At 45.1% G+C, this 26,506-nt stretch overlaps 1 protein-coding gene and 1 pseudogene across 3 annotated transcripts in view; both read right to left on the bottom strand.

Moving 5' to 3' along the window:
* The window catches only part of POLR1A (RNA polymerase I subunit A), a 79,291-nt gene that overhangs the window by 15,471 nt on the left and 37,314 nt on the right, over window positions 1–26,506 (bottom strand). For both annotated transcript variants that reach the window (XM_081069625.1, XM_081069626.1), the window contains exons 14-24: window positions 25,780–25,971; window positions 14,627–14,776; window positions 13,241–13,424; window positions 10,545–10,627; window positions 10,277–10,435; window positions 8,344–8,442; window positions 6,916–7,068; window positions 5,472–5,554; window positions 2,863–3,028; window positions 1,770–1,991; window positions 709–923 (exon numbers count right to left, since the gene is read on the bottom strand). In XM_081069625.1, the coding sequence (XP_080925751.1) occupies window positions 709–923; window positions 1,770–1,991; window positions 2,863–3,028; window positions 5,472–5,554; window positions 6,916–7,068; window positions 8,344–8,442; window positions 10,277–10,435; window positions 10,545–10,627; window positions 13,241–13,424; window positions 14,627–14,776; window positions 25,780–25,971 (1,706 nt within the window). The remainder of the gene's footprint in view (window positions 1–708; window positions 924–1,769; window positions 1,992–2,862; window positions 3,029–5,471; window positions 5,555–6,915; window positions 7,069–8,343; window positions 8,443–10,276; window positions 10,436–10,544; window positions 10,628–13,240; window positions 13,425–14,626; window positions 14,777–25,779; window positions 25,972–26,506) is intronic.
* LOC308505718 (aminoacyl tRNA synthase complex-interacting multifunctional protein 1-like) lies at window positions 18,663–19,558 on the bottom strand (annotated as a pseudogene). Its single transcript has one exon. The product of its transcript is annotated as an aminoacyl tRNA synthase complex-interacting multifunctional protein 1-like (transcript).

Raw genomic sequence — 26,506 nt, 5'->3', positions numbered from 1 at the left:
AGGCTACAGCCCCCCGACCTCACTCTTCCAGCTCCATCAGCTCAGCAGGTAAGGCTTAGGGAACTGAGCAGGAAGGACCCCCGACAACCCCTCAAGGCCAGTTCCCAGCAGGCATTCCTTGGGGGCACTGTTGATGTTTTAACCCACTGTGGCTCGATGCTGGTTCATGCCTGGCTTCTTACCCGCTTAGACCACAGGATGGTTTTCCTGTTTTTGTGTGTGTATGTGAATGGGTCTAAACGGAGGGCTCCGTGTGGTCCTTCTTCCTTAAGGCTTCGACCCGCAACATTCAAAGGATCATTGGAGTAATCAGATCCAAACCCTCGCAAAAGGCTGAGACATGGGATCATGGGGCATGAATGATTCGCTCTGGGTCAGAGTTGGCAGCCACTGAATGGCAACCAGATTCCCTGACTCTCAATAAGCCTCACCCACCACGCCACACTCGAGAGATGTCATTTCTGTAAGCCTCTGTCCCAGCGAAGCACTTTTCTCGGTCTTGACCCAGGTGGGGGTGTCTACTCCTGCCTACCTGCTCGTCTGTCCCGGAGCCCTCAGGGCTTGCAAGGCGCCCTTCTGTTTCACTTCCCTCCCTCCTGCTGGAGTCTTGAACCCAGGAGGCTGCCCTCCTCTTCTGGAGTGGGTGGGGCAGGACCTGAGGGCAGGTTTTCCCTCTGCACGCCCTGTGCCACAAATCAATGCCATTACCTGTCGAGAGAAAGCTCAGACTTCTCGTAACTCTTCTCTGCTTGAGATGCCCGCTCACAATGGTAGTCGTCCATCTTTTTTTCAAATGTTTCTGACACCGATGCAAAGTAGATGTCCGGGCGCCACACAGACAGGCTGGGGTCAGGACAAGGAGCCGCCCTCCTCTGGTACTTCCTGCGGCTCTGCTCATCTAACTCACCCCACATTGTCAAAATCTGAAAGGAAGGGTGGGCCTCAGCCACACTGGAGGACACCAGGAACGGGCTTCTTTTCCTGGGACGTCCAGCAGGCGAACGAGGATCAAAGGCAGTGGCTTCAGATGAGATGCGGGGAAAGGGACAGAACCCTAATTGCAATGAGAAAACCAACTCAACATTTAAAACAGGAAGAAAGCAAATTCGCCGTGGGGTCCACTGCGTGACTATGGCTGAGCTCTTCATCTTGGCCCGCTCAAGCACAAGTAGGGTGACCAGGCAAGTTAGGGCGACCAAGTAGAGTGCAATGGGGCACTGTTAATAATAACGCCAGGATAGGAGGCAAGGCCAGGACTGTCCTAGGCCAACCAGGACAGTCACCATGAACCAGGTGACCGCTACAGCCCTGGTTGCCCCCATCCAGGTTTTCACACACCCTATGCCCCAAATCTGTCGCACAGCAGAGGCTTCAAAGCGCTCCCCTGCCTCTCAGCTCGCAGCTGTATTTGGCTAATGGGAAGCCCCGCAGCAGAGGGGAAGGCGGGCGAGTGAAGCCCTGTGCGGATCCCTACCCTCTAAGGAGCCTCTGAGTAGGCCACAGCCCTCCAATGAGGGCTCCTATCCAGTGGCCTCTGCCCACAGCCCTTTTCTTCATGCGTGGGGTGGTGAGGAACCAGTGACCTGCCCGTTAGTTTCCTCAAATCCTGCCCACACCTTTATAAAGGGCCCCCTCCTTAAACTGCCACTTCAGGGGTGGTATATGTTTCCTGAGCGAATGAAGCCGGGTTTCAGTATTATACCATTTATTAGGAAAATAGCCCCTCATTCCCTCACCCCCTGACTGAGGCCTGTATACGCTGGCCTTACCTGCTGAGTCCCGGGGCTACGGCCATGCTGGTTGGTGCCCTGGAGGTTCCAGGCCTTCACAGCTTCCTGAACTTTCTGGGAATAACTCAAGAAGGCACCTTTTCTCGGCAAGGCGTTAGAATGCTTGCTCTGCCATTTTTTGATGGCTCTGAAGTGGCGGAGAGCTTTTTGGGGATCTGCTCTGGATAAAACTTCATGGAGATGCTTAGATTTCATTATTACCTAAACAAACAAACAAACCACACACAAGACCCAAGAGATGAGGGCATGACCCAAGGGCCATGTCACGCAACTTCACGGGACCAAGACGGCCCATGTGGAGCTATCATGATACCTCTCAGAGGGGCTGAACACCTACTACTAATCCAGGACTCATTCTGTGCAAACCAGACTTGGGGGCTGGTGGTCCCAGGAGCTGAAGGGCTTACGGGAACGAGAACGGCATACTCGCAGCCCCTTTAGAACACAGGGGAGTTTCTAGGAAGAAAGGAAACGTGATGACCAATGCTTGGGGCCAGGGGCCAGGATGGAAAGGAGCCAGCACCGACCACAACCTTTAATTCGACCATCTGCTGTGTGACATTGAAAAGGCCACCTCAGTTTCAGTTTCCGACCCAGCAAAGTGGGGTGACTGCTCGGTCAATGGTGAGGGTCATTTCAGGGGCAGTACAGTATGAGCTTGTGTGTCACAGGCCTGGGTTCAGATGCAGGCTCTGCCACTCACCAGCTGGTCATTGAAGCTCTGATTCTCAGCTACCTCCGCCGTGAAATGGGCAGAGGAAGGGAAGCCTCCTTCCTTAGGCTGCAGCGAGCATGAGAACAGAGTCTCCAACGTGCTCAGTCAGGGCCCCGCACATGGTGAGTGCCCCCAAACGGTGGCTGCTGCTCTAGCCGTGCTCATGCCTTTCTGCCATCTCAAAGTCCACAGAGGGGACATGAAAATCGTAAGCATGTCATGGTATCGACTGGTGCTTTGTCAACTCTTCCCACTCTATTTTGCAGTGGCCACTATGACTGGTGGCAAAGTTTGGGGTGCAAGGCCCACTGCATAGCCCCGAGCCCACTCCCCGAGTGCCAGATGCCTGGCCCCTACCTCGTAGTTGCTGGCGAGAAAGGGAAACTGCTTGGGCTGCAGGAACTGAGTCTTGGGGACATCCAGGCCGTCCTCCCCATACAGGAACTGCACCACGCTGCCATCGCTGTCACGTACTGTCAGGTCATACTGGACGACCAGCCCCTCCAGGTGCTTGATGATACACCTGTCCGGAGACCTGGCTCAGGGCCCAAGCTCATCCCCTCCCAGGGCAGCCTCTGATAGGGGCCGGGGACGGGGGAGGGAGGAGTGGGAGGTGGACAGGAGACCGCGGTTCTGCAGCCGCGCTAGACTCCAGGACAGGCTGGCTCCAAAGCCCCAGGCTCTGAGCTACAGCATCTCCCAGCCAAGAGCTGCAACTGCGTACCTGAGAGATGGCTGCCACTGCTGGGCCCTGGCTCCCATCTCCAGGCCCAGCTGCTGGGACTACTCCCTGCCCTTTCCCTCTGCTGCACTCCAGAGCTCCCCAGGGACCAGTGTCCTTGGATCTACAAGGTGAGCAAAGCAGTGGGGTCGTCTCCCCACCCAGCGCTTCTCCAATGCTTTCAGTCCGGAGATTGTCGGGGACACTAGGAACTAAATGCTGACGTGCTGTCCTTAACGCGGTACCCTTTTCCTTGGGTCCTCCCGGGGGTCAGCTGCCTCCCTTGACCTCGCCCCCCTGCTCTCCTACTGCTAGCCCCATTCCTTATCTCTGGCCACTGGGCCTCGGGTTCTCCTCCTGCCACTTTAAGATAAGGTTTCCTAGGAGTTACTATTCCCCAAGCTCCAAAGACAGAGCTCAGTGTTAGTCACCAATGTCTCCTTGGCACCTAGCCCAGGGCCTGGCGAGGCTGTGCTGAGCACCCCTTCCCCTGTGCTGAAAATGCTGACGTGTTGGTCTTGAGCCCTCTGCTCTGCTCGTCTCACAGGCTCCAGCTTTCAGCACAGCAACAGCCGCTCAAGGCTGCATCTTCAGGCCTCTCCCGAGTTTCAGGCCTCAGCTCTAACGGTCCACTGAACGTGTCTCCTTGAATATCCTGCTGTTGCCACCTCATGCCACCCACAAGTTCTCTCCTCTCTGCAGCATCTTGCTTTCTGTCAACGGTGTCACTGTGCTGCCATTCAGGCCTAAAAAGTCAGCTGGATCTGACGCCTCCCTGCCTCTTATGCCTGCAATTCAGCCAATTACCCTATGTCTTTGCCACATTTGCTTCTTCCTTCCCATTGCCACCTGCTAGAGGCAGCCTTCCAAACCCAGGCCTGGACCTCCGCCATAGTCCCACTGGTCCCCTTCAATCCATTCTGTCTGAAGCGCTGTACTTGCACTTTCCACCATGAATCTCCACCAGCAGAGGGATCCCACAGGTGTTTGTGCCTTTTGTCCCAATGGCTGCTGCTTTTCCATTCCAGTTAGGATCCCCATGCTCTCCTCCTACCCACCCTGCATTCAAATGACCTCAGATAGCCCTGCCTCACACATGGATTCCCCACCCCCAGACTTAGTTGATCATGTTTTCTAACTTTTTCTACATTGCACATGTATTCTTGAATGATTCCAAAGGGTGGAGGTGGGGTGTCACCACTGCTCATGGAAGGAACTGGCCATGTGATCCATGCCCCCGAGAGGGGAGCTCATCTCCCTGCACTGAGTGCAGCCAGCTCTGCAGATGCGCTCCTCACCGACAGGCCACCCAGAGGTGTCTCCATCCCCACCCCACGGGCTGCAGCTCTGGGAGTCAAGGGGAAGGAACCAAAACAAGGGCTGCAGCTTTGGGGAATCTGGAGCTCAGAAGCAGGAGAAAGGAGAAAGAACAAAGCTGGAGCAGACAGGCAGACCTTGAGGGGGAGAAAGAAAGGAGCTTTGCTCCCTCTCCAGCAGTCAGCTGAGTTCCCTGAGAACATAACTTAAAACCGGGCCTACTAGGTATGGGGATTTATTTTTGCTGTCTCCTCCATTTCCCACCACCACTTCTACCAGCACTGGTTCTCTGGGTTCACAAAGAACCACTGCCATAAAATCCCCAAGGCAGAGCCACCCGTGCTGCACCCCAGGGGAGGGAGGCTGGAGCACAGGGATCTGCTACCCGCCCTGCCAGGCGCCCTGGAGTCAGGCCTTGTTCAGATTTAAGCTTCATTCTCCCCACCTGCTCAAAAAAGCCAGCTAGAGTGGCTACTTGTTTTCTTTCTTCCCAGAGATGAGAGAAAACAAACAGGTCTAGGCTGGGGAACCCCTGAGTGACACCTGTACCCAGAGAAACAGTAAGTCCAACTAGACTCACAGGCAGGGGCCCTGGGCCACTGTCCTGGCCTGCTGAGCCCTTCTAGCGTGGAGGACCAGCTTCTCACTACCAGACCTTCCCCATGATGGATGTAACTTCCCCCAGGGAATGGGACAGCCTCAGAACACAGGGGCGCTGTGTTTAAACGTCTGAGCTCATGTGCTACCCATCCTTTAGAAGGGGAAGCATATCTGCTATTTTCTGTCTCAGGCTAACCATGGACATTTTAAAGTTTTTTTCATCCAAAGAAATCCTAAGTGAATTATCACTAGAAATGTGAAAGATGACCGAGGTAAATGGTATTGGGACGCTGATTCCATCTAAAGGTGGCACAGCGGGTGTTTTTACCTTTGGAGATAGCCAGAGCGGCTGGTTTTCACAGCAGTGTCGACCAGACCCTCTCGCCCTGCCATGCAGTGAAAGAAGAACTCCTGTGGGAGAAGCGGGACCAGGTCCCAGAGGTAACAGTGAAGACAGCGTGCTTCCTGAAGAGCAGCTCAGGCCAATGCCTCCAGCAACCCTGCCTGGTCTCCTAGAGCTCTGGATGGCTCCAATGGCCCCAGTGACTTCTGCCCTTCCTTATGGGGACCGTTGTCTTACCCTGCCCGAGAGCAGAGGGACAAACAGATGAGTAGGAACAGCTCCTTTTACAGGAGCCAGGGTGCTACCAGCATCTGTTCATGCCATCCTCAGTATTAATACCTCACATTTTCCAAACAGAAATGGCCCTGGGGCCTCAGAACTGTCAGTTCAGTTTGCACATCTGAGTTCTGCTTCTGAGAGTGTAAACAGAGATACAGTATGTTCTCCAAACTTTCTGACTACAACCCACAGTAAGAAATACATTTCCAACAGTAAGCAGCAAGCACATATATCCACACATGCACATAAAGATACATGACTCCAACTAGAACTTCATGAAACTACGCCATCCCTTACTCCATGCTCTCCGTACCATCCTGTTGTTTCATTCCACAAAGAAATGCCAGCCACTAGCTATTAAAATGATTTCATGACTCACTAAGAGGTCACAACCCGTTTAAAAGATTCTGTCTATATCAGCTCTCCACCGTCCTTTGCCAGAGGCCATGAATGAACCCTGGAGAGTCTGCGTGGACAAATGGAGAAGGCCCTGGAGCAGTTACTTGGTGGCCTTGAAACAAAGGGTCAGTCCTGTTCACAATCTGGACTTGGTGGTCTGACCACCAGGGTCATCCTTGCAGAGATGCATTAGACCAGGGAACAAAAGGTGCTAACATTCAACAAGCCATTTCTGACAAGTGTGAGGAGAAAATGCTTCGCTTAGGGGAGAGTTTGCATGTTGACCAAGGGAAAACCAGACATTTGCTACAGCTAGTCAGTTTTCCTACGGTGAAGGGGGAACCAAGGGAGGTTTTCTTGGGGGCCTCTGTGATGCTCCTTGGGCAATGGAGAACACCTTGGTGAGGGGCCTCCCCTTCCCCTGCTGCCTTCAGAGGCAGGTAAGAAGTGGCTGAGTGAGGGCGTCCAGCAGGACAAGGTGGAGCTGGGACGGGTCTTACTCCTGTTTTCATTTATCAGCTCCCACCATGTGCCAGGCACTGCACTAGGCTCTGGCATCACAATGGCGGACACGCCGTGGTCATGCCCTTAGGGTCCTCACTGGCCACAGTGTGCAGTGGGTAAGCGGCAGGTGGCTGGGCGTTGATTACTTGATCGTCCTTGCTCAAAGTTGTTGGGAAAGGTCAAAGGCCTTCTACCACTGAGCCTAGAAGTGAGGACAAAAGCCAAAAGAAAAAACCAAAATACGTACAGGAGGCTTGATGCCAGTGAGGAATCTGCCAGTGACGAAGCCGCCAGCCCTGGGAGTGAATTCATAAGGCTCAAAGCAGGGCAGTGACTTGCCAGATGCCATCAGAGGGGGTCTCCGACCTTCCAATTCAATCTGGCCCAGCAGGCACGAGATCTGGTGGAAAGGAGACCCAAAGAAAACCCAAGATCGACATGTGTGTTAAACGACGCTTTGTCCTACCTAGCACGGGAGGTAGGGCCTGCTTTTCAAGAAAAGCTGCATGGAAACTGAGTTCTTAAAGGCCAACCTACACTTGGCAACGAAACAGGGAAGCTTGTGTCTCAAGAAAATAACTGTGTTTCCCTTTTGTTGACTGATGGAGATTTTCCACATTTGGTGTTAGTTATAAATGAGCTATAAAAGAAGCCATGTTTCAGAATCATCATGTTATACCTGGAAGGGAACTGAGGGTTAGTCCTAATGGGGAAACTGAGGCATGCAGGAAAAATATTTATGTAATCCTTAAATTCTAAGGCCAAAAGAGAATCATGCTGCCTGTTAATATTTCTGGGGTGTGTGTATGGGGGTGGTGTGGGTGGAGAACAGTGTATCTGGATTTCACTTTAGTCAAGGGGGTTTCCTGATGGCCTCCAGCCTTTTAAGCCCATTCTTTTTGCTCTAACCTAACTAATCAATGAGGTGGTCCTTAAGGCCCTCTCAATATCATCAAGTTTTAAAAAAGTTGTGAATATCTGTGAAAATGCTGCCATAGCACTGTGGTAATATGAGACAGTGGGCCTCAAAGAAAGGGTAAGATACCTCGAGGGTGATACTTATAATGTAAAACTAAATGAAAAGAGCAGATGATGCGGGATTGCAGGGTTTCAGCTAAGATTATATACACACACACGTGTGTGTGTGTATATGTGTGTGTGCATAATGTGAATATACTGGGGGTGCCAAAAAAATGTATACACATTTTAAGCGATGTTACCACTTTGGTCAATGTTACTCAAGCAGTAGTTCGCCGTAATCATTAAGTGTCTGGACACTGATGGTAATCGCTTTGAGCACGTCTTGTAATTGCAGAAGTCAAACGTGACTGGAATTCATCTTTTATTATCGGTATATATTAATACAGTTTTTTCCTTTCTTAAAATGTGTATGCTTCTTTTGGCACCCTCTAGATGTAATACGATAATAGTGAGTAAATTTACAGTATCTATCTGTATTATACATATCAATATCTGGATGCTTGTATCTGTCTTTGTTTATAACATTGACTTGTTAACAGTGGTTAGCTTCTGTATTGATTTCTACATGCTTTTATATTTTTCATGCCCCATTTTATATGGAACATGGATCCTTTAAAACTCAAGAATCAAACTGGAAAACTATCTCTTGCCATCGCCCCACCCGACACGTCGGCCAGCCCGCCTTTGCTCACACCTGCATGGTGTTCACGGTTGAACCTTTGGCTCCAGACTGCACCATCATCTGCAGGTTGTTGTCTGGGAACTGTCTGTGCAGGCCAAACGGCATGCACGCCTGGAGATTAAACACACCAGTCAGTAACATCGCCCCCTTCTGAAGTCCCAAGCAACAAACTCGGACTATTCAGCGATAAGCACCAAACCCCACTTGAGGTAAGGAAGTCTCATTTGACATCAACCCTCTTGTTAGAACCCCTAGAGAGAAGCCTCACAATGGCCCCGTGTGCTGCTCTTGACACCCCGTCAGGAAGCCCGAGGTGCCTGTCACTGGCAACCAACAGCAAAAAGGGAGAAGCAGAGGGGCCAGCACATGCACTGTGTGATTCTAAAAGGAAGCTGGTTAAAAATAAAATTTAAGGCGATGCTCTTGCGAATTCCCCCAGCCGAGTATGGCCTTGGCTCCCAACACCTGGCAATGACGACCAACGTCCCTGTCACGAGCATGCTGCCTGAGCACCCCATGGGAGCCTGGCATCAACTCCAGAGCCAGGACAAGCAAGCCAAGCCCCCAGGCTGAGCCTGCGGAGACGCTGGGAGGGGGCGGAGTCTACTTAAGCCTCTGCCTAGGGTTGCAGAGACAGGCACAGGACTGTCCAGCCCAACACAGGACAGGCACAGCGGATGAGAAGAGGTGGTGAAAAAAAGGGAGCTGGATGGACAAGAAGGTTAGGTCCTTAGTCCTCCCAGCACCCAATGCCTCTGCGACAACGCCCCCACCCCAGCATTCCCAGGCACCTCTTGGAACCGACCCTCTAGTTCTTGGGGAGGTGCTGGAAAGGTTCCTCTGAAGAAAACCTCTCAAGGACGACCTTGTACCAGTGAGAGGTCTGTGTTCTTGGCAGCCTAAAGGCTGCTGAAAACCAGTTGAGAACATGCCACACGCAAACACTAGCTTCTGCTGAGTATTGGCTTTGCCCCCTCTCCTCCTCAGGCTGGACCCCGAAGTCTAGGAGGTAGGGTGATGGTTAGGCTGCCTACTTCAAGCCACAGGACTGAGCCCCAGCTCTGGGACTAGAAGGTGGACAGCACCAGGCTGTGGTCTGGGCTTGTACAGGGATTTCCCTCTCTTTTCTGAACTGCACTGAACTGGCCGGGTGGAAAAGCAGACAGGACGCTGGAGGACTTCCCACGCACCTCTGCCGTGCCAAGAGCCCTGTGTAGGTTAGGCCCTTAGTCCTTTCAGCACTCGATGGGGTAGTAGGTGCTCCTCACATCCCTACCTCCTGGTGAGGAAACCAAGGCACACTGGTTATAGCACTTGGCCGAGGTCACACGGCAAGTGCATGGCAGAGCTAGGATTTCAACTCAGGCCTTCACCCCTGGCTCCGCTATATAAGCGGCGATGGTGTTTTCGGTCCTTCATTCTGTTCCTCCACCAGACAGTGGCACCGTGGGAAAGATTTTCTTTCTTCAGTCCCCTTTAATGTAGTCACCCCAAAATATGAACATTTCAAAAGAAAATAAATCAAATACATGGTGATGGAAGGAGAACTGACTGTGGGTGGTGAACACACGATGTGAGATATAGATGACATATTACAGAACTGTACACTGGAAACCTATGCAACTTGACTAACGTTGTCACCCCAGCAAACTTTAATTAAAAATAATAATTTTATATGATTCATAAAGTTTATTTATATTTAAAAAAAGGGTCAAGCATTCCCTCCCAGTTTAAGTGAAGACCTTTCCAGACACTATTTGGTTGAGAGAATGGAGACGTTGGATCTTCAATCAATGAATTTTGCATGTCTCACCTTACATCTCACCTAGTCAGCTGTTAAACAGCCAAACTGCTCCAAAGGGCCGCAAATGAGCAGCAAAATATAATTTTTTTAAAAACCAGCATTCAAAATGGTGGCGATGAGTGTGCTCACTGCCAGACTAACCTTGTTAATCTCATTACTGTAATGGTTCACTTCCTCCTTGAACTTGAGATCGATCACGTTGAAATCCCTCTGGTCTTTGCTCAGATGGGCATCCTGCCATTTCTCTCGGATCTCCTCACATGACGCCGTTTCTGGCAGGTTGAACGCAGCCCTGACAGCCTAGGATGAGAAGAGAAGCATGTTGGAGACAGCAGCCAAGGGAGGAGGGTGTGGGTTGTGCTCTATAGGAGAGCAGCCCCTCTGCTGTCTCCTCCCAGGCCCTCCTCACCCGGAGCCCGCAGTGGGTGGACTCGTCAATGATCCTGTATCTCTTGACATCCGCCTCTGGCTTAACCAAAATATCTTCCACGCCTGTGAAGTGAAATAAACAAGTCAGATGGGACAGGGCCTGACTTCTGACCAGGATATAAACTCAGCGGGGTCAGGACATGGAACAGAGTGTCACATACCCAGGGAGCAGCTGAATTATAATGATGATACTAACATCCTTAAGAGATTGCTATCATCTCTTAAGTGCTTCCCACTTCTTCAGCAAGTATAAGGCCAAATATTATACTCTCCATTTTAGAAATGACAAAACTAAGGATCAAACTTGAGCTACTTGTCCAAGGTGATATAGGTCAAAAGTAAACCCAGGCCCGAGCCCAAATTTCTGCTCTTAGGCACCAGCTTGGTTGCCTCTACTCAATAAACATGTTGGATGAATGGGCTACAGGTGAAGAAAGGGTCTGGGGTGAAAAACTGAGTTTAGGAAAAGAAGAGATGAAGGGAGAGAACATCCCGGTTTTGATTCCCAGAAGTCACTTTATCACAGGGACTACCCCATATACTCTGGATGGATCTGCAGTCACCCACATAGACACATTCGAGCCTGGGTGACAAGGACCACCACTGCAGGTTCCTCCCCAGGACGAAAGCCTGGGTCACTTCAGTTAAGCCTGTTCTTCTGGCTCCACAGGGTTGAGGAATTCCTCACTGTGGGCAGGACGTCTTTCCACTTCATCCTTCAATCAACTACTTTCTATTTAGACCTGTGAGTGCTACTGGAATCAAAAGTCCATCAGCCAAGATGTGAGTGGGAAGGAAAACAATGGCTGCACTGTTCAAAAGCTGGGCTAATATATCTGCAACTCCCAATGAAATGTCCTAGGAGCGTGAGGGCCTCTAAAGACCATGTGTGGGTGGAAAGGGAAAGAAATATTCCCTCTGTGAGGAAGCCATAACCACAATAGTGGGTCCTTACATGGGGTCAGCTCCAGGCCACCTTGTTGTCCCTTTACTGACCCTGCTGGCTACAAGCACTAGAGTGAAGGCGACATCTTTAGCCTGTCCTTCCCTCAGAGCCCTGAGCCCAGCTTGGCCCTGCGCCCTCTCTCAGCCTGGCGGCATAGGCATGCTCTCTGCACCCTGGGGCCAATTTCTCTTTGTACCATGTGCTAAGCAGAGCTGCGAGCATGGCTTATTTGTTAAGTTTGGGACTCATCATGATCTGGGTGGGGGATCTTCCTCCACTTTTTGTTTTTTACAGATATATGGTCAAGGGTATTTATCCCAGCTATAAAGTAAAAACCATGAAACCGCCTACAAGTCTATTAATAGGAACTGGTTTAATATAGTACATCTACACAACTGGAATAATAAGTAACAACAAACCTGAGGATATAGATTTATATTAGTTCACTCAAAAGGACATTTACAAATACATTTGAAAATGGAGCGGAAAAGACTACAAAACATGTAGTATAGGATCCCATTTTTTTCTGAATGTGTTTGCACCTGGAAAGTCTAGAAAGATGCACATCAAATCGATATTGGTGGTTATCTCTGGCAGCTGATAGCTGGATAATTTTAAATTATTTTCATGTATGTATTTATTTATACTTTCCACAATTAACATACCGGGGGTGCCAAAAAAATGTATACAAGTGGACACTTTGGTCAACGTTGCTCAAGCAGTAGTTCACCATAACCAGAAGTGTCTGGACACTGATAGTAACCACTCTGAGCACCTCTTGTCATTGCAGAAGTCAAACATGACTTGTATTCATCTTCTGTTATCGGTATATACTGAATATTACAGTTCTAATAGCTTTTTTTCCCTTTCTTAAAATGTGTATACATTTGTTTGGCACCCTCTGCATACTATACAATTATGCAGGCCCCACTGCAGGCCCCAATGAACATACTCCAGCCTCTTGGAGGATTCCCATCATGTTTGTACTTGAGCAATCCATAAAGCACGGTCTCACTTCCACCACAAATGGTATCATCAACCAGACAATTCCCATACTCACTGTAGCTCATGCTCAAAGTGTAGCCTGTCACTTACTCCTCACAGGATCACTGCAGAAGGGCCTGGACTCCACTCTGTGTTCTCAGAGATGCCCTGCCCTGAATAAGCTCAGCTAGGGCCTGAGCCCTGAAGCAGATCTTGTGATCTCAGTTCTACCCAGTGCACAGACAGTAATAGCACGCTTGTTTTCTTTCTCCTAAAATAGTGTGCACTCATTTTCAGGGAGGAAACAAGGTAGCTCCTCTTCCTACCTTAGGACTGTCCTGACAGGCCTGCCCCAACATGGCATTTCCCACAGCACTGATGCCCCCACTGTGTTAGGAGGTGTGGACGGTTCTGACAATAGGGAAGACCTTCTATAGAGCACAGAGTGCCCAGGGAATTCTGGACGGGCACTTGCAGGAGAGAATGGAGGTGAGTATAAGTGTGAAAACTTAGACTCAGGGACAGAAAACTATTATAAAGGGTGGATTCGAGAAAGAGACAGAGAGGGTCGCTGTGAGCTGTAGATGGTGAAGAAACACTGGTGGGGGAGGGGTAGAAAGCACTGCCAAGGAGCAAGACTGCGAAGCCTGGCCACTCCCCTGGAGGCCGCTAGGATAGCTGGGAGACATCTTGGTGGGCCTGCTGGCCAGGGACGGCACCTGCAGAGCCGTTTGCCCAGCACTTACCCAAGGTGAAGCCTCTGTAGAGCTGTAGGTAGGCAGTGAAGAGGCGGGCCAGGCAGGTCAGGATCTTGCCACTGGTCTCCCCTCCGTAGATCTCGTAGCAGCAGTGGACCAGGCCGTAGGCGGAGCTCCCATAGTGCGCTTTGTCCAGCACCCCGCAGAGCAGCTCCCCCTCCCTGATGATCACCTGTGGAGGGGAAGGCCACCGCTGCTGGGCTGCAGCTGATGCGTCCTGCGTGAGCCACCCCTCCCCTTTGCCCTGTAAGGTTGTAGCAACCTTACTGTGTCTGTCCCTCCACTGCAACCTGCGCCACGTCCTTGATGGAAAGAGGCAGGGTATAAATGGAAGCAATTTTTTTTTTCAATAAAGGAGATGAGCACATATAGACCATTAAAAGATTTTTTTCCCCAGAGACTGTCTCTCTCTTTCTCTCTCTCTGTCTCTCTCTCTCTCCCTGTCTCTCTCTCTCTCTCTCACACACACACACGCACACACGCACGCACACACAGACATTTTAGTGTGTTCCTATGTCCTCCTACTCCCCCCACCCACCCACGCTGACTCGAGGTCAGGTACGCTTGACAAAGACTTCTGAAAGGAAATGAGAATATTTAGAGTCTATACTTCATAACCGTGACCTTGGCCTAGGTACTCCCTCCCCTGTACCCTGGGAGTAAGAACAACATAACCTTTCTAACGTCCTTTAAGGCCTGAATTTATAGTTTCACAAAGTGGGATTAATGAATCAGAAAGTAATTAAAAGAAGGATTTCTGATTGCAAAATGTAACAGGCATTCAGCCTATGATCTAGAAAGGGAAAGAAAAGTGGCAGTTGCAAACCTATCGGAATGTCTGTTAGAACTGGTGAGAAAGCACGTGTGAGCTGGGAACTTGCGAATACTCCCCCACCAAGAACACGCCAAGGCCTTGGAAATCTTCAGTGTGGAGCCACAGTCTCGCTCTCTTGCAGCAGCTGTGGGCCCAGGTTGCACTGCCATGGGCCTGGCCCCGTGAGGGCTGGTTCCTAAGGCACGGAGCAGGGAGGAGCAGACCCTCACAGCAGTTCCCTGCTCTTTAGCCACTCAGAGACCTCAAGGGAAAACGCAAGCACTGCATTTCCAAGCTTTGCAGAGTCAAGTCCAGAGACCTTCTGAGGCAGAAACCCTCCCAAGGTGGTTGTAAGTTTTATTCTGAGGGCCAAATGCTAGCAGCCAATGCTGACCCTTTCTAAAACCAAAAGTTGACACCAACTTGGGCACAATTCCTTCTCTTATGAGCTACAACATCTGTTTCTGTGCACGTGCCTCTATTTCTTTGTCTCTCTTTTAAATAAATTTGTCTAAACCCGGGACAGGCAGGCTCCAACTGAAACAGCTGGGCAGCAATACCTGGGACTCGCACATGGAGTCTGGGTTAAAGGCGGGGACAGGCCGAGGAGTCTCCTTCACCCAGGCTTTCCCATTGATCTTTGCCTTCCCCAATAAATTCAGCGGGATGTGCTCCTCTGGGATGATGTTTATGAGCAGCGTCGACACAACCTGGAAAGAAAAAGACAAAGTGGACGTCAGGAAGAAAAGATGAGAAGTTTCCTTTTAGAATCACCTGTCCCTGTTCATCCTGAAAATCCAGGCGACTCCATTCTGATGATCTGTAGGTAAAGCAAGAAAAACGGACAGTTCCACCCTGGTGGGATAAGTTATTTCAGTTCTTACTGTCCGGCTTACATGACTTAAGAGGAAGCTTAGGAGTAGCAACAAACATACACCACTGAGAACGTCACTGGGACTTTCCGTCCCTAAGATAATTCTTGTTAAACTGAACAATCCCCTAGACCTGAAAAAACACTATGAAGTTCCTGAATAGACCAAAGGAAGAAGAGAAAAGAAAGCAAATTGCTGTGGGGGTCATAATAAAAAGACGTGAATGGTAAAGAACAGAAATAAGGACGGCGGGACTCATCACGCTGCCTTCTGCCAGGAGAAGTCGGCCCGACACAATGTCAGTCCCAGGACTGAGGCAGAGGTTGAAGAACGCTCCTCAGAGCGTGCTTCCCTGTCTTCAGGCCACATCAAAATTGGCGACAATGATTACAGACAGTCAATGATGTCCTCCCACAGTACAGCTCTGACTTCCTGGTGGGCACCAAGGAAGGAAAAGATGCGAAGACTAAGAATGGAGCGCTTTCCCTTGGAGGCGCTCCACGGAGGAGGCCCGAGGCGTCTGACAGAGAAGCAGACGGCGGGGGAGCTTCGGGGACGAGGGGGCGCTCCAGCATCTGCTCCATTGCTGCCAAGCCGTGCGCTGTGGGGAAAGGATCGCACTCGCGTAGCCTGAGCATTGCTTATTTGGAGAGTACAGGCAGGTCCCAGTCATTCACTCAGCAATTGTACATCAAGTGCTTGCAATGAGCCAGCGGGGGAAGAGCTGCGAATAAAATACAGTCTCTGCCTTCAGTGCAGCCTACATGCCGAGGGGGATCCATGCTTCGAAAGAAAGTGAAGCAGGGAAGGAGGACCAGAGCAGAACGGGGAGTATTCAGGATTTTACGTAAGATGGGCAGAGGCCTCATACCAAGAAGGCAGTGAAGAAGGGAGCCGTGCAGACAGAGCATGCATTTCAGGCAGAGACTTTCACTCTGAGTGAGAAGGAATGCTCTTGGTGGGTTTTGATCACAGGAGAGACATGCTCCGATTTAGCTTTCAAGAGGATCACTTGTTCCAAATACATTCCTGGTCTAGACTTTGAGGCTAAATAAATGACACAGAGAATAAGTCTCCCAAGTGACACTAACAAAAAGGACCAGCATTTCAGAAGTGGTTATCAAAGCGACCAGAATGGGGATGTACCATGTGACGGAGTCTGTGTGAGACACGTCACAGGAGGCGATAGGTGACTACTCGGCAACCTAATGGCTTCTGCACAATTAGCTTTTACAGGACTAACACCAGAAATACATTTATGCGACTGGAATTAATTATGGTTTCGGAAAGGCCAGGAAGCCCATCCGCTGCCCCAACTGGCCCATCAGTGTGGCCATCCACTCAACAAGCAGCTGCTAAGTGGAGGCCAGGAGAGGCAATTTCTCAAGTAGCTGCTTCACAGAGAACCCAAGTGGGGGCGTCTAAACCTGGGGTTACCCACGGGTCAGTTTCAGATGGGCCAAAAGCACACATTCCCAAGATATAGCAGGCAGCCGGGCAGACAGGCCGGTGTAACCGGCCACAGGGGTGAGGAGGCGCTGGGAGCCATCAGCTGGCATCTACAGCTCTTTGTATGCCAGGCTCCACAAAGCAGGGATGCTATATGCGCACAAGGAGGTCAGGGCAGTTAGAGAGCCACGGCCTTTTCATGCATGTGTGCCAGGAGCAGGGGCACAACTGGCAACAGCATCTTTTTAAAAAGCAGACAATGCTCTGTTTATTTCATCAGCACATGACCAGGAAGGTCATGCCCATAAGACCAGCACTGCCAGGTGAGGGAGTAAAGGCAGGAGGGTAAGACTTCCCCGGGATGCTGACCACAAGCTGCACCTTAATCAACCAAAGTGCCACATGTGGAGCAGGGACAGCCAGGCTGGGCACAGTCAGGACGGGAAAAGTAACAGAACCACATGTATCCAACCATCTGAGACAGGGAAATATGCCCTGTCATCTCAGCTATAAAAGCATCTGACAAACTCCCAACATTCTTTCATGGCAAAAACACTCAACAGAATAGGAGTAGGAAAAAACGTCATCATCCGAATAAAGGGGAGGCATCTGTGAAAAACCCACAGTGAACATACTCAATGATCAAAGGCTGGATGCTTTCTGCCTAAGATCAGGAACAAGACAAGAATGTCTGCTCTCACTACTTCTATTCAACAATGTAGTAGGTTCTATCCAGGGCAGTTAGGCAAGAAAAGAAATAGAAGGCATCCAGATTGGAGAGGATGAAGTAAAACTACCGCTATTTGCAGATGACATGATCTTATATATAGAAAACCCTAAAGTATCCACAAAAAATTATTAGAGCTAGTATATGACTTCAGCAAAGTTGAAGGATACAAGATCAATAACAACAAAAAATCAATTGTATTTCTACACATCAACAATGGACAAACTGAAAATGAAATTAAGAAAACAACTGCATTTATGTATGATACCATTGAAAAGAATAAAATAGGTATAAATTTAAACAAAGAAGTTAAAACTTGTATTCTGAAACTGTAACATCTGTTGAAAGAAATGAAAGAAAATCTAAATACATGGAGAGACTCTTAGCTATATATCCAAGAGAACTGAAAATACATATTCACACAAAAACTGGTACACAAATATTCAATGCAGTTTTATTTGTAATAGCCAAAAAGGGAAAACACCCCAAATTATGCATTTATCAACTGACAAATAAAATGTGGTCTATCCACATAGTGGAATATTATTCAGCCACGAAAAGAAATGAAGTACTACTATTCATGCTACAACATGAATAAATCTTGAAAACATTATATTAAGTAAAAGCGAGTCACAAAAGGCCACATATTGAATGACTTGAAATTTATGTGAAATGTCCCAAATAGGCAAATCCACAGAGACAGAAAGTGATTGCCAGGGGATGAGGGAGGGAGGAACTGGGACTAGTAACAGGTACAGAGTTTCTTTCAAAGGTGATCGAAATGTTCTGGAATTAACTAGTGGTGATTACAGTACAACATAGTAAATATAGTACTAAAAAAAAAAACCCAAAACAAAAAAAATACCACTGAATTATGCACTTTTTAAAAATGATGAATTACATTAAATATGAATTATATCTCAATTAAAAAAACGAGAGTCAGACGAGATGATTTAAGGGCTCTTTCTGTATTAACATTCTAGAAGTATACAATGGACTTTCTGGTCATAAACTTTATACTAGGGAGAAAAGACCATTTGCAACATTCTCTTAAAATGTAAAGGTAGCAGTATCTATGAGAATTACAATTAAAAAATTATTTTTCTTACTTTGTCACAGTCTTTATTCCCAAAAGAATAATGGATCTTGAGTACAAAATAACTTTGGAAATTGATTTGTGTTTAGTTATCAATATATGTTAACAATGCTGTGTTAATACTCACTTTTTCAGAAAAATAAAATTCTATTACGGTCCCACCAGGTCCTGGCCTACCAGAACTCCATGGACTTAAATAAATAAACTTTACTCATACCTTTTATAACTTGGCATGCAGGGTTGTTTCAAAATGTTTTGTTTTGCCCCTCCTTATTGGACGCTATAAATAGCTACGGTGCCAGAATTTTATGTGTGTGACTTTTTTTTTCGAACAGTAACTATACTTCTACCTCCACAGATCCATTTCTTTTTTGGTAGCCCAAATCATGAGTCATAATCTCAAGGCTGGTGACCTTTGAAGCTAATAATTCTTAAGTTAATTTGCACTATCCCTAGACTATCTCAAAGGGAACTCCTTTGTATGTAACTACACACTCATCATTTGTGTAAAAGGCCAGGCTGGATCTGCTCCAAAATCTTAGGATTCGGCTACTTGTCAGGCTCTCCAGAAAAAGCATCAAAAGTAATTCTGTCTCCAGAGCAGGCCCATTAGGAGAGGCAAGGATTTCAGCTTTCTCTGATGGACTAGCACACATCAGCATTGCTTGGGATAGTACCCCCTCATCTTTGCAGGTTTTGGGTTACAAAATGAAATCGCCATCAGATTTTGCATCAGTTCAAGAGGAACATGGTTCACCAGGCCACTGACAAAACTGTTCTTGGGTCTGCTCCTCCAACATCTACCTCTTCTACAAAGAACCTGCATCAGGATGTCTTCTGGTGGTGCTGACACAACCAATTTGGAGGCCCAGTCGGGAAACACCTATTGGCTTAGAGTCAGCACTTCCTGCTATTGATGGTTGTTTTTTGTCCTTTTTCTCTCCTTTCTTTTCAAGTTTCTCGTTCACCTTCCTTGCTGCTCCCCCTCCTCCTTTGCCTCCCCCTCCTGTCTTCTCCTCTCCCTCCCCCTCCTCCTTTTATCTGTTCTTTGGCATCAGAAGATACAGTTATTATTGGTATAAACTATCACATTTTTAGAAACCCTGGGATTAGTTTGCAGTGGAGTACCAGATGAAAATAGTATTTGCTTCACTCCATTTTTAATTTCTGCCTGAATTAGCTCTTGTTTCAATTTTTCAATTTAGCATTTTCAACTCAAAGTTTCTTCTCTCAAAGTTGCCTGCAAAATTGTTTTATAGGCAACTTGCTGCTTATAATATTCACTAATTTGATCTGCCTCTACACCCGTCTGTTCCTGTCTCTTCGGAACAGCATCACTGGTTGTCATTTTTGCCAAGAAATGGCAGAAAATTATGAATTGGCAGACAGGGTCTTAATTAAAATTTTTAATACTAAGCTTGTATTAAACTTTAAGAAATGTTTTAAGTATTAAATGGATTTCTTTATAAAAAGTTTTTAAATGTGCATACACTTTGATCAGCAATTACACCTCTAGAAATTCGTCTAAGATATATTATCAATGAAAGCACACTGGTATAAATGTAAGTGGGTGCTCAGCATTAGTTAGAAAGGTACAGACCAGGTAACAACCTAAGTTACCTGGTTTTAACCACAAGTCTGCCAATAGAATGCCAGTTAAATCAACTGCGGTATGTCTCTATCATTGGATACCACACAGAAGGGGTTAAAAAGAATGACGTGGATCTACATGTAGAGACAGAGAATGAGCCCTACTTAATGAGTCGTTAGGTGAACTAATGACGTCACAAAGCAATCACAAAACTGGTTGTCAACCCAGCACATGAAAACAATTAACTAAACTTCTTGTCATAGTGAAGTGTATTAGGGTGGTCCAAATTAAAAATACAGACTGCTTGAAATAATGAAATTCCCTTTGGAAGGAAGGAAGGCCTGGAGGTTCATTTAAAGTAAGCCATCTTACAGACCAGTCAAAACTCAGGTGCATGTACCTGGCAGTCATGAAAACACAAGCCTCAGGTACCAGGATGGCCATGGTTCCATGGTTAGAGAGGTGGTTTTAAATATAAGAGGTGTCTGAAATTGACGTTCAATTTCAAAACCGAATGTCAAATTTAACCATGGTTCATGGTTCTCCTGAGCAGGTATAATATGAGCCCATTCTTATTTACTTTCTATGAGAGTATGTGTGGACAAAGACAGTGGGGTTGGGAAGAAAGGGAATTTTTCCTTTTCCTTTCATATCACTGTTATTTTTGTTTAACAACAAACTTGTGTTACTTCTATAGGTAAAAATAATTTGAAGGACAGAAATCTAATACCTGAGTTCTGCAAGGTTGTTGAATACAAGGACAATATCCAATTAAAACTGTATTTCTAATACCAACCATAAACAATTAGAAAATTTAATAACCAATACCACCTATAATAGCAACACCTAGGAATAAATCTAATGAAAAATGTACAAGACTTTTACACAATTGAAAGACATACTATGTTTATATTTTATACCTATGCTGATTCTCCCTAAAGTAATCTACAGATGCAATGTAATCCCAATAAAAATCCTAGCAGGTATATTTTTTGTGCATGGAAATTTACGAACTGCCTTAAAAATTCATATGGAAATATACGTGGCTAAGAATATTCAAGACAATCTTGAAGAACAAGCTGGAGACTTTTACTATCAGAAATCAAGATTTATTATAAAGTTACAATAATTAAGACAGTGTGGTACTGGTCAATGGAATCAAACAGACCAGTGGAAGTGAACAGGGTCAGGAACAGACCCACACATATACGACTAGTTGATTTATAATACAGAAAATACTAAACAGCAGTAGAAAAATGATGGTCTTTTCAATAAATGATGTTATATCAATTAGATATCCATGAGAAAAAAAGGAATTCTGACCTCTACCTCACATCATACGCACCCACAAAAATCAACTCCAGTTTTACCTATGAAAGGAAAAATAATAGAGCTACCAGACAAAACACAGGGGGATACATTCATGACCTTGAAGAAGGAAAATAGTTCTTCTATACGACTAGCCATAAAAGATAAAGACTGGTGAATTATGTTACATAAAATAAAGAACTGCTGATCCTTAGAAAACAGCTTTAGGTAAAAGGGTAAAAAAGATAGTCATCAAGTAGAAAGTATTTGCAATACATGTATCTATCTGGCAATGGACTTACATCAGAATATATAACAAACTTACCTATCAATTTAAAAAAAAGGCGTAGAATAGAAAATAGGCAAAAGATTTGAACAGCACTTCACAAAAGATGATATCCAAATGGCCAATAAGCATATGAAGAGGTGCTCAATCTCACTTTTCATTAAGAAAATTCAAGTTAAAACCACAATAAGATGCCACTATACAACCATCTGGCTAAAATTAAACAGAAATAAACATCAAGTTCTGCTGAGAATAAGAAGCAGCCAGAACACTCATGCTCTGCTGGTATAAGTGTAAACTGCTACAAGCACTTTGGAAAACTGTTCATTAAACTAGTCATTAAAATTGAATGTAGATCTTAAGACCCAGCAATTTGATCCCTTGGTATTCACCCATTGAAATGCATACATATGTTCAACAAAAGACGTACACAGGAATATTCATAGTAGCCCTATTTGTAATAACCAGATGAAGACAACTAAAAAGAACCCAAACGTTCAGCAATAGTACAATGGATAAATATACAATGGTATATTCACATAATGGAATATGATACAGCAATGAAAATGAATAAACCACTGCTCTATGTGATGAAATGAGTGACGCACACAAAGATATGATTTACTGTAGAATTTCGTTTATATGAAGTTCAAGAAAAGATAAAACTTACTTATAGTGTTAGAAGTCAAGTTAGTGGCTACCTTTGGGGAGGGGGAGAAACTGAGAGGGGCCAAGAGGGGTCTCCTGGAGTGCTGGTGATATTCTATTTTCTGATCTAGGTGATAGTTTACAAAGGTGTATTCATTTTGTGAACATGCATTGAGCTGTACACTCGAGATTTGTAAGGACAGGCAAATCCTCTTTCTTTATATGCTCTTTCAACAAATGATGAGAGATCTCAGATTCTAAGCAGAAAGAAAAGCAGTCAAGATACTATATGAAATGCCTTGGAGAGAGAGAGCCTAAGACCTCAATTTCTGGGGAAGTAAAATTACCTGCCCAAGCTAAGTTCCTCATCTCCTGATTCTAAACATGGCTTTTCTCTCTAGAATCAGACTGAGGCCACCAACAAATTCTTGTGCAGGATAGCCACTCTTCCCCTTTTCACCTATTTGCAAAGAAGTAACAGCCTGTATACCAACCTCTCAAGAAACACTGAAAATTCTCAACTGTTACAGAAGTAAAACCTGGGCCTATTTTCTAATTTTATTTAATTGTAAAGTTAATAATAACAGCTCAGACACATTATAAAATGGAAAACAAAAAATAAAAACCTCCTAACACGAACCAAATTATTCTATCATTTTGTTCTTTTTTATGCCAAACTTCCTTCAATATATATTTTTAATACGACTGCAACTATGATTACACATATAAATGTGTGGTCTATTTCTTATTTCAACATTATGTCAGAGAATTTTCCAGATTATTACATGATATTTTAAAACCACTATTTTTTTTAACAACCATATAATATCTTAACAAATGGATGTTCCACAATTTACTTAGCTCCAATATTAAGTATCCAGGTTTTTCTGATTTTCTACCACTATAAACCATGGAGTAATGGACTGCTTTTTCAAGTAGCTTTTTCTACATTTCAAATTATTTCCTTAGGCTGGATTCCCAGATTGAAGGGAGCGAACATATTCATGGCTTTAAATATATATTCTTTGTCCACTATTTGGTTTTATGGTGAACACATTGCTTATTTTAAAATAAAATTCTAATAAATTCTGGATACTAAATTACTGAAGACTTATAATCCATTTACTTCCAAGAAAACTTGAGATGGTTTATAAAGACATATAAATAGGAATAATCAAAATAACATAAGCGGACAAATACATATAGCCAACTAAATCAGGGGTGGGTAAACTATAGCCTGTAGCCCAAATCTGGTCCATCACCTCTTTTCATAAATAAAGTTCTACTGGATCACAGCTGCACCCACTCATTTATGTGTTGTCTATGGCTGCTTTCAAAGTTATAATGGCAGAGCTGAGTAATTGCAACAAGACTGTATGGCCAGCAAAACCCAAAATATATGCTATCTGGCTTTCACAGAAAAAGCTTACCACTCCTTGAACGAAACTATACCTATAGACTTTAATCTTAAACTGCAAAATGCCCCATACATTCTTTTGTCTACTTCCATTTCTGGCCAGGATAGAGCAATGATGACCTGATTTACTCTCCCACCAGAAACAACAGCAACAAAAGAAGACAAGAATATGAAACAATGGTTTTCAAGACAATGAACATCAGGTAATAAAGGACAGTGATCAACAAGGATATAGTAGACTTGAACTATCCAGCAACTGAACCTATAATTGACATTTATAGAGCATTCCATCCAACAACAGATTATACATTATTTTTAAGGGTACACAGAACATTTACCAAGATAGACCATAATTGAAACCATACAACAAATCTCAATAAATGTAAAAGGGTTCAAGTCATCTAAGGTATGTTCTTTGACCACAATGGAATTAAACTGGAAATCCATAACAAAAATATGTGGAAAATCCCTAAATATCTGGAAACTAAATAATAGGCTTCTAAATAACTCAAAAGGTAAATTAGAAAGTACTTTAAAGTGAATGAAAATGAAAGTACAACATATCATAACTTGTGGGATGTTATTTAATCAGAACTTAGGGGGGAATTTATGTATAAAATGCCTGTATAAAAATGGGGGGAAAATCTCAAATCAATGACATTAGCTTCAACATTAAGTAACTACACCAGAAGCTAAACATTAATGAATGCCAACTATAATTTTATATATATAATGTGATGGCTCGGTGTGAGGTCGGAGGGATAGTGGATGGGGAAAGGGGGGTTCACAGTGTGAGGGATATAAATGATGAACGTGTAAGTATTACCTTGTCTTGTACACCTGAAACTAATAAATTTAAAAAAAATAAATAAATAAAAATAAAACTGAACTCATTTTCCACCCCCCCCCCAAAAAAACTAAGTAACTAGCAAAAGAAGAGCAAATCAATCCCCATGTAAACAGAAGAAAATAATAAAGATCAAAGTGAAATCAATGAAATAGAAAACAGAAAAACAGAAAAAAATCTATGAAAGCTGGTTCTTTAAGAGTAATAAAACCAATAAACCTCTGGACAAACTGATCAGGAAAAAAAGAGAAGATATAAATTACCATGTCAGGAATGAGAGAGGTGACTAACCCACAGACTGTACAGCTAGAAAAGGATCGTAAAGAAATACTATGAATAACTTTATGCCTATAAATTCAACAACTTACATGAAATGGACAAAATCCTTGAAAAAGCAAAGCTCATTCAAGAAACAAAATAACCTTAATAGCCCTATATATATTAGAGAAATATAAATTTTAGTTTAAAAATATTCCTATAAAGAAAACTCTAGGTCCAGATGGTTCACCAGTGAATTCTACAAAACATTTCAGAAAAGAATACCAGTACTACACAAACTCTTACAGAAAAATTGAAGAAGAGGAAATACTTCCCAACTCCTTCTATAAAGCCAACGTTACCTTGATACCAAAACCAGGCAAATATATTACAAGAAAACTGCAGAACAATATCCTTATGAACACAAATGCAGAAAACAAAAAAAAAAATTCTAAACAAAATTTTAGCAAATTGAATTCAATAATATATACACAGGATAATGCTGCACAACCAAGTAAAGATTATCCCAGGAATGCAAGGTTGGTTTAACAACTAAAAACCAGTCAAGTCCGAGGACCACAAACATAAAGAATTGCAGACAGAACTGGAAAAGACCATAGAGATCATCAGCCTGAAACCCTTTGTTTTGTAGATGAAGAAACGAGGTCCACAGAGCCAAGACCACACAGCTGACTAGTAGTTAGGTTTTAACTACCTACTGGAGACTCAGACAACAGCAGAGCACTTATTTTATTGCATTTAATTATTTGGTCGCACATATACTATTATTTTAGCACTTTATCCTCAACTGCTAAATGGTGATAATAGTGGTCTCTGCATTGCAGGTTGGTTGTGAGGATTAAATCAGATAAAATATCTAAAGCACTCAGCAAAGCACCTGGCCCCTCCCAAAAAATATTACTATGACTACCACCAACACCACTGCCTACAGCCACCATATCTGGGTTATGAAGACATCAAGTTTAAGTTAGAAGCAAAGGACAGAAACAATGCAGCCTACCCTTAGTAGATACTCCCTTGAAACCACCCAGACCTAGGAACCCCATCAAAGAGAAAATCATACTATTGTTTGATTTGTCACTTCTCTGTCTCTGGCATGGGCGCTGCTGGGAATGAAACCTTTTATATGAGTAGCCGGTTTCCTTCTTACACTGGTTGTTTTCTTCTTACACTGGTTGTTTTCTCTCAATTACCTGTTTTCCTGTCCACAGTGGGCAAGGCTTCAGAATGGCAGGAGGAAAGAGCTTCACATGCCCCACTTTGTCTGTGAGTCCTCGGTACACCAGTTCCATATACTGCTCCCGGTTGAAAAAGCAACCTCGAATGGTCATGTTTGCACCCGAAACCATGTGATCTTGGATCAACCCCGCCAATGGCTGGCCATCCTACAAAGCAAAACAGACAAGTGAAGAATGAAGATAAATTTTAAGTCACATTCTAATTCCTGATCATCTGCTTGGAGGCTGCCTATCAGCAACAGCCTTGCCTTACAGCCCTGTCTGTAGGCCAGTGCCTGTGCCTCTCATCTTGAGAGCAAACTGCCTCCAAAAGCACATGTCCAGGGCTCCCAGATAGGCTTCCATCTTTGCCGTTTGCCCGCAGTTCTGTACCAAAACTGCTTCGAACTCATCCATTCCCTCCAAGCCTTCTCTCCACAATTCCATCTGGTTCTAGTTATTCCAGCATATTTTGGCATTTATGCATAAATTTGGCCTGGCTGCTATTAGCTATGCTCTTGCTTTTATATTTTGGTTTTATGCTTTAGTATTTTTAACACATTTCTGGCCTGGTTCTCCTGTAAATTAGTCATCTATTCAACAAATAGTTATTGAGAGCCTACTGTGTTGCCTAGGCACTAGGCTAGACCTTCAATCTACTTCAGTGGACAAAACAGATACAATCCTTCTGGAAGAGTCAAGA

Source organism: Rhinolophus hipposideros, assembly GCF_964194185.1.
Source record: "Rhinolophus hipposideros genome assembly, chromosome: 12".
NCBI lineage: Eukaryota > Metazoa > Chordata > Mammalia > Chiroptera > Rhinolophidae > Rhinolophus > Rhinolophus hipposideros.
The sequence above is the reverse complement of the archived record's forward strand: the minus strand, read 5'-3'. Positions and strand labels throughout refer to the sequence as shown.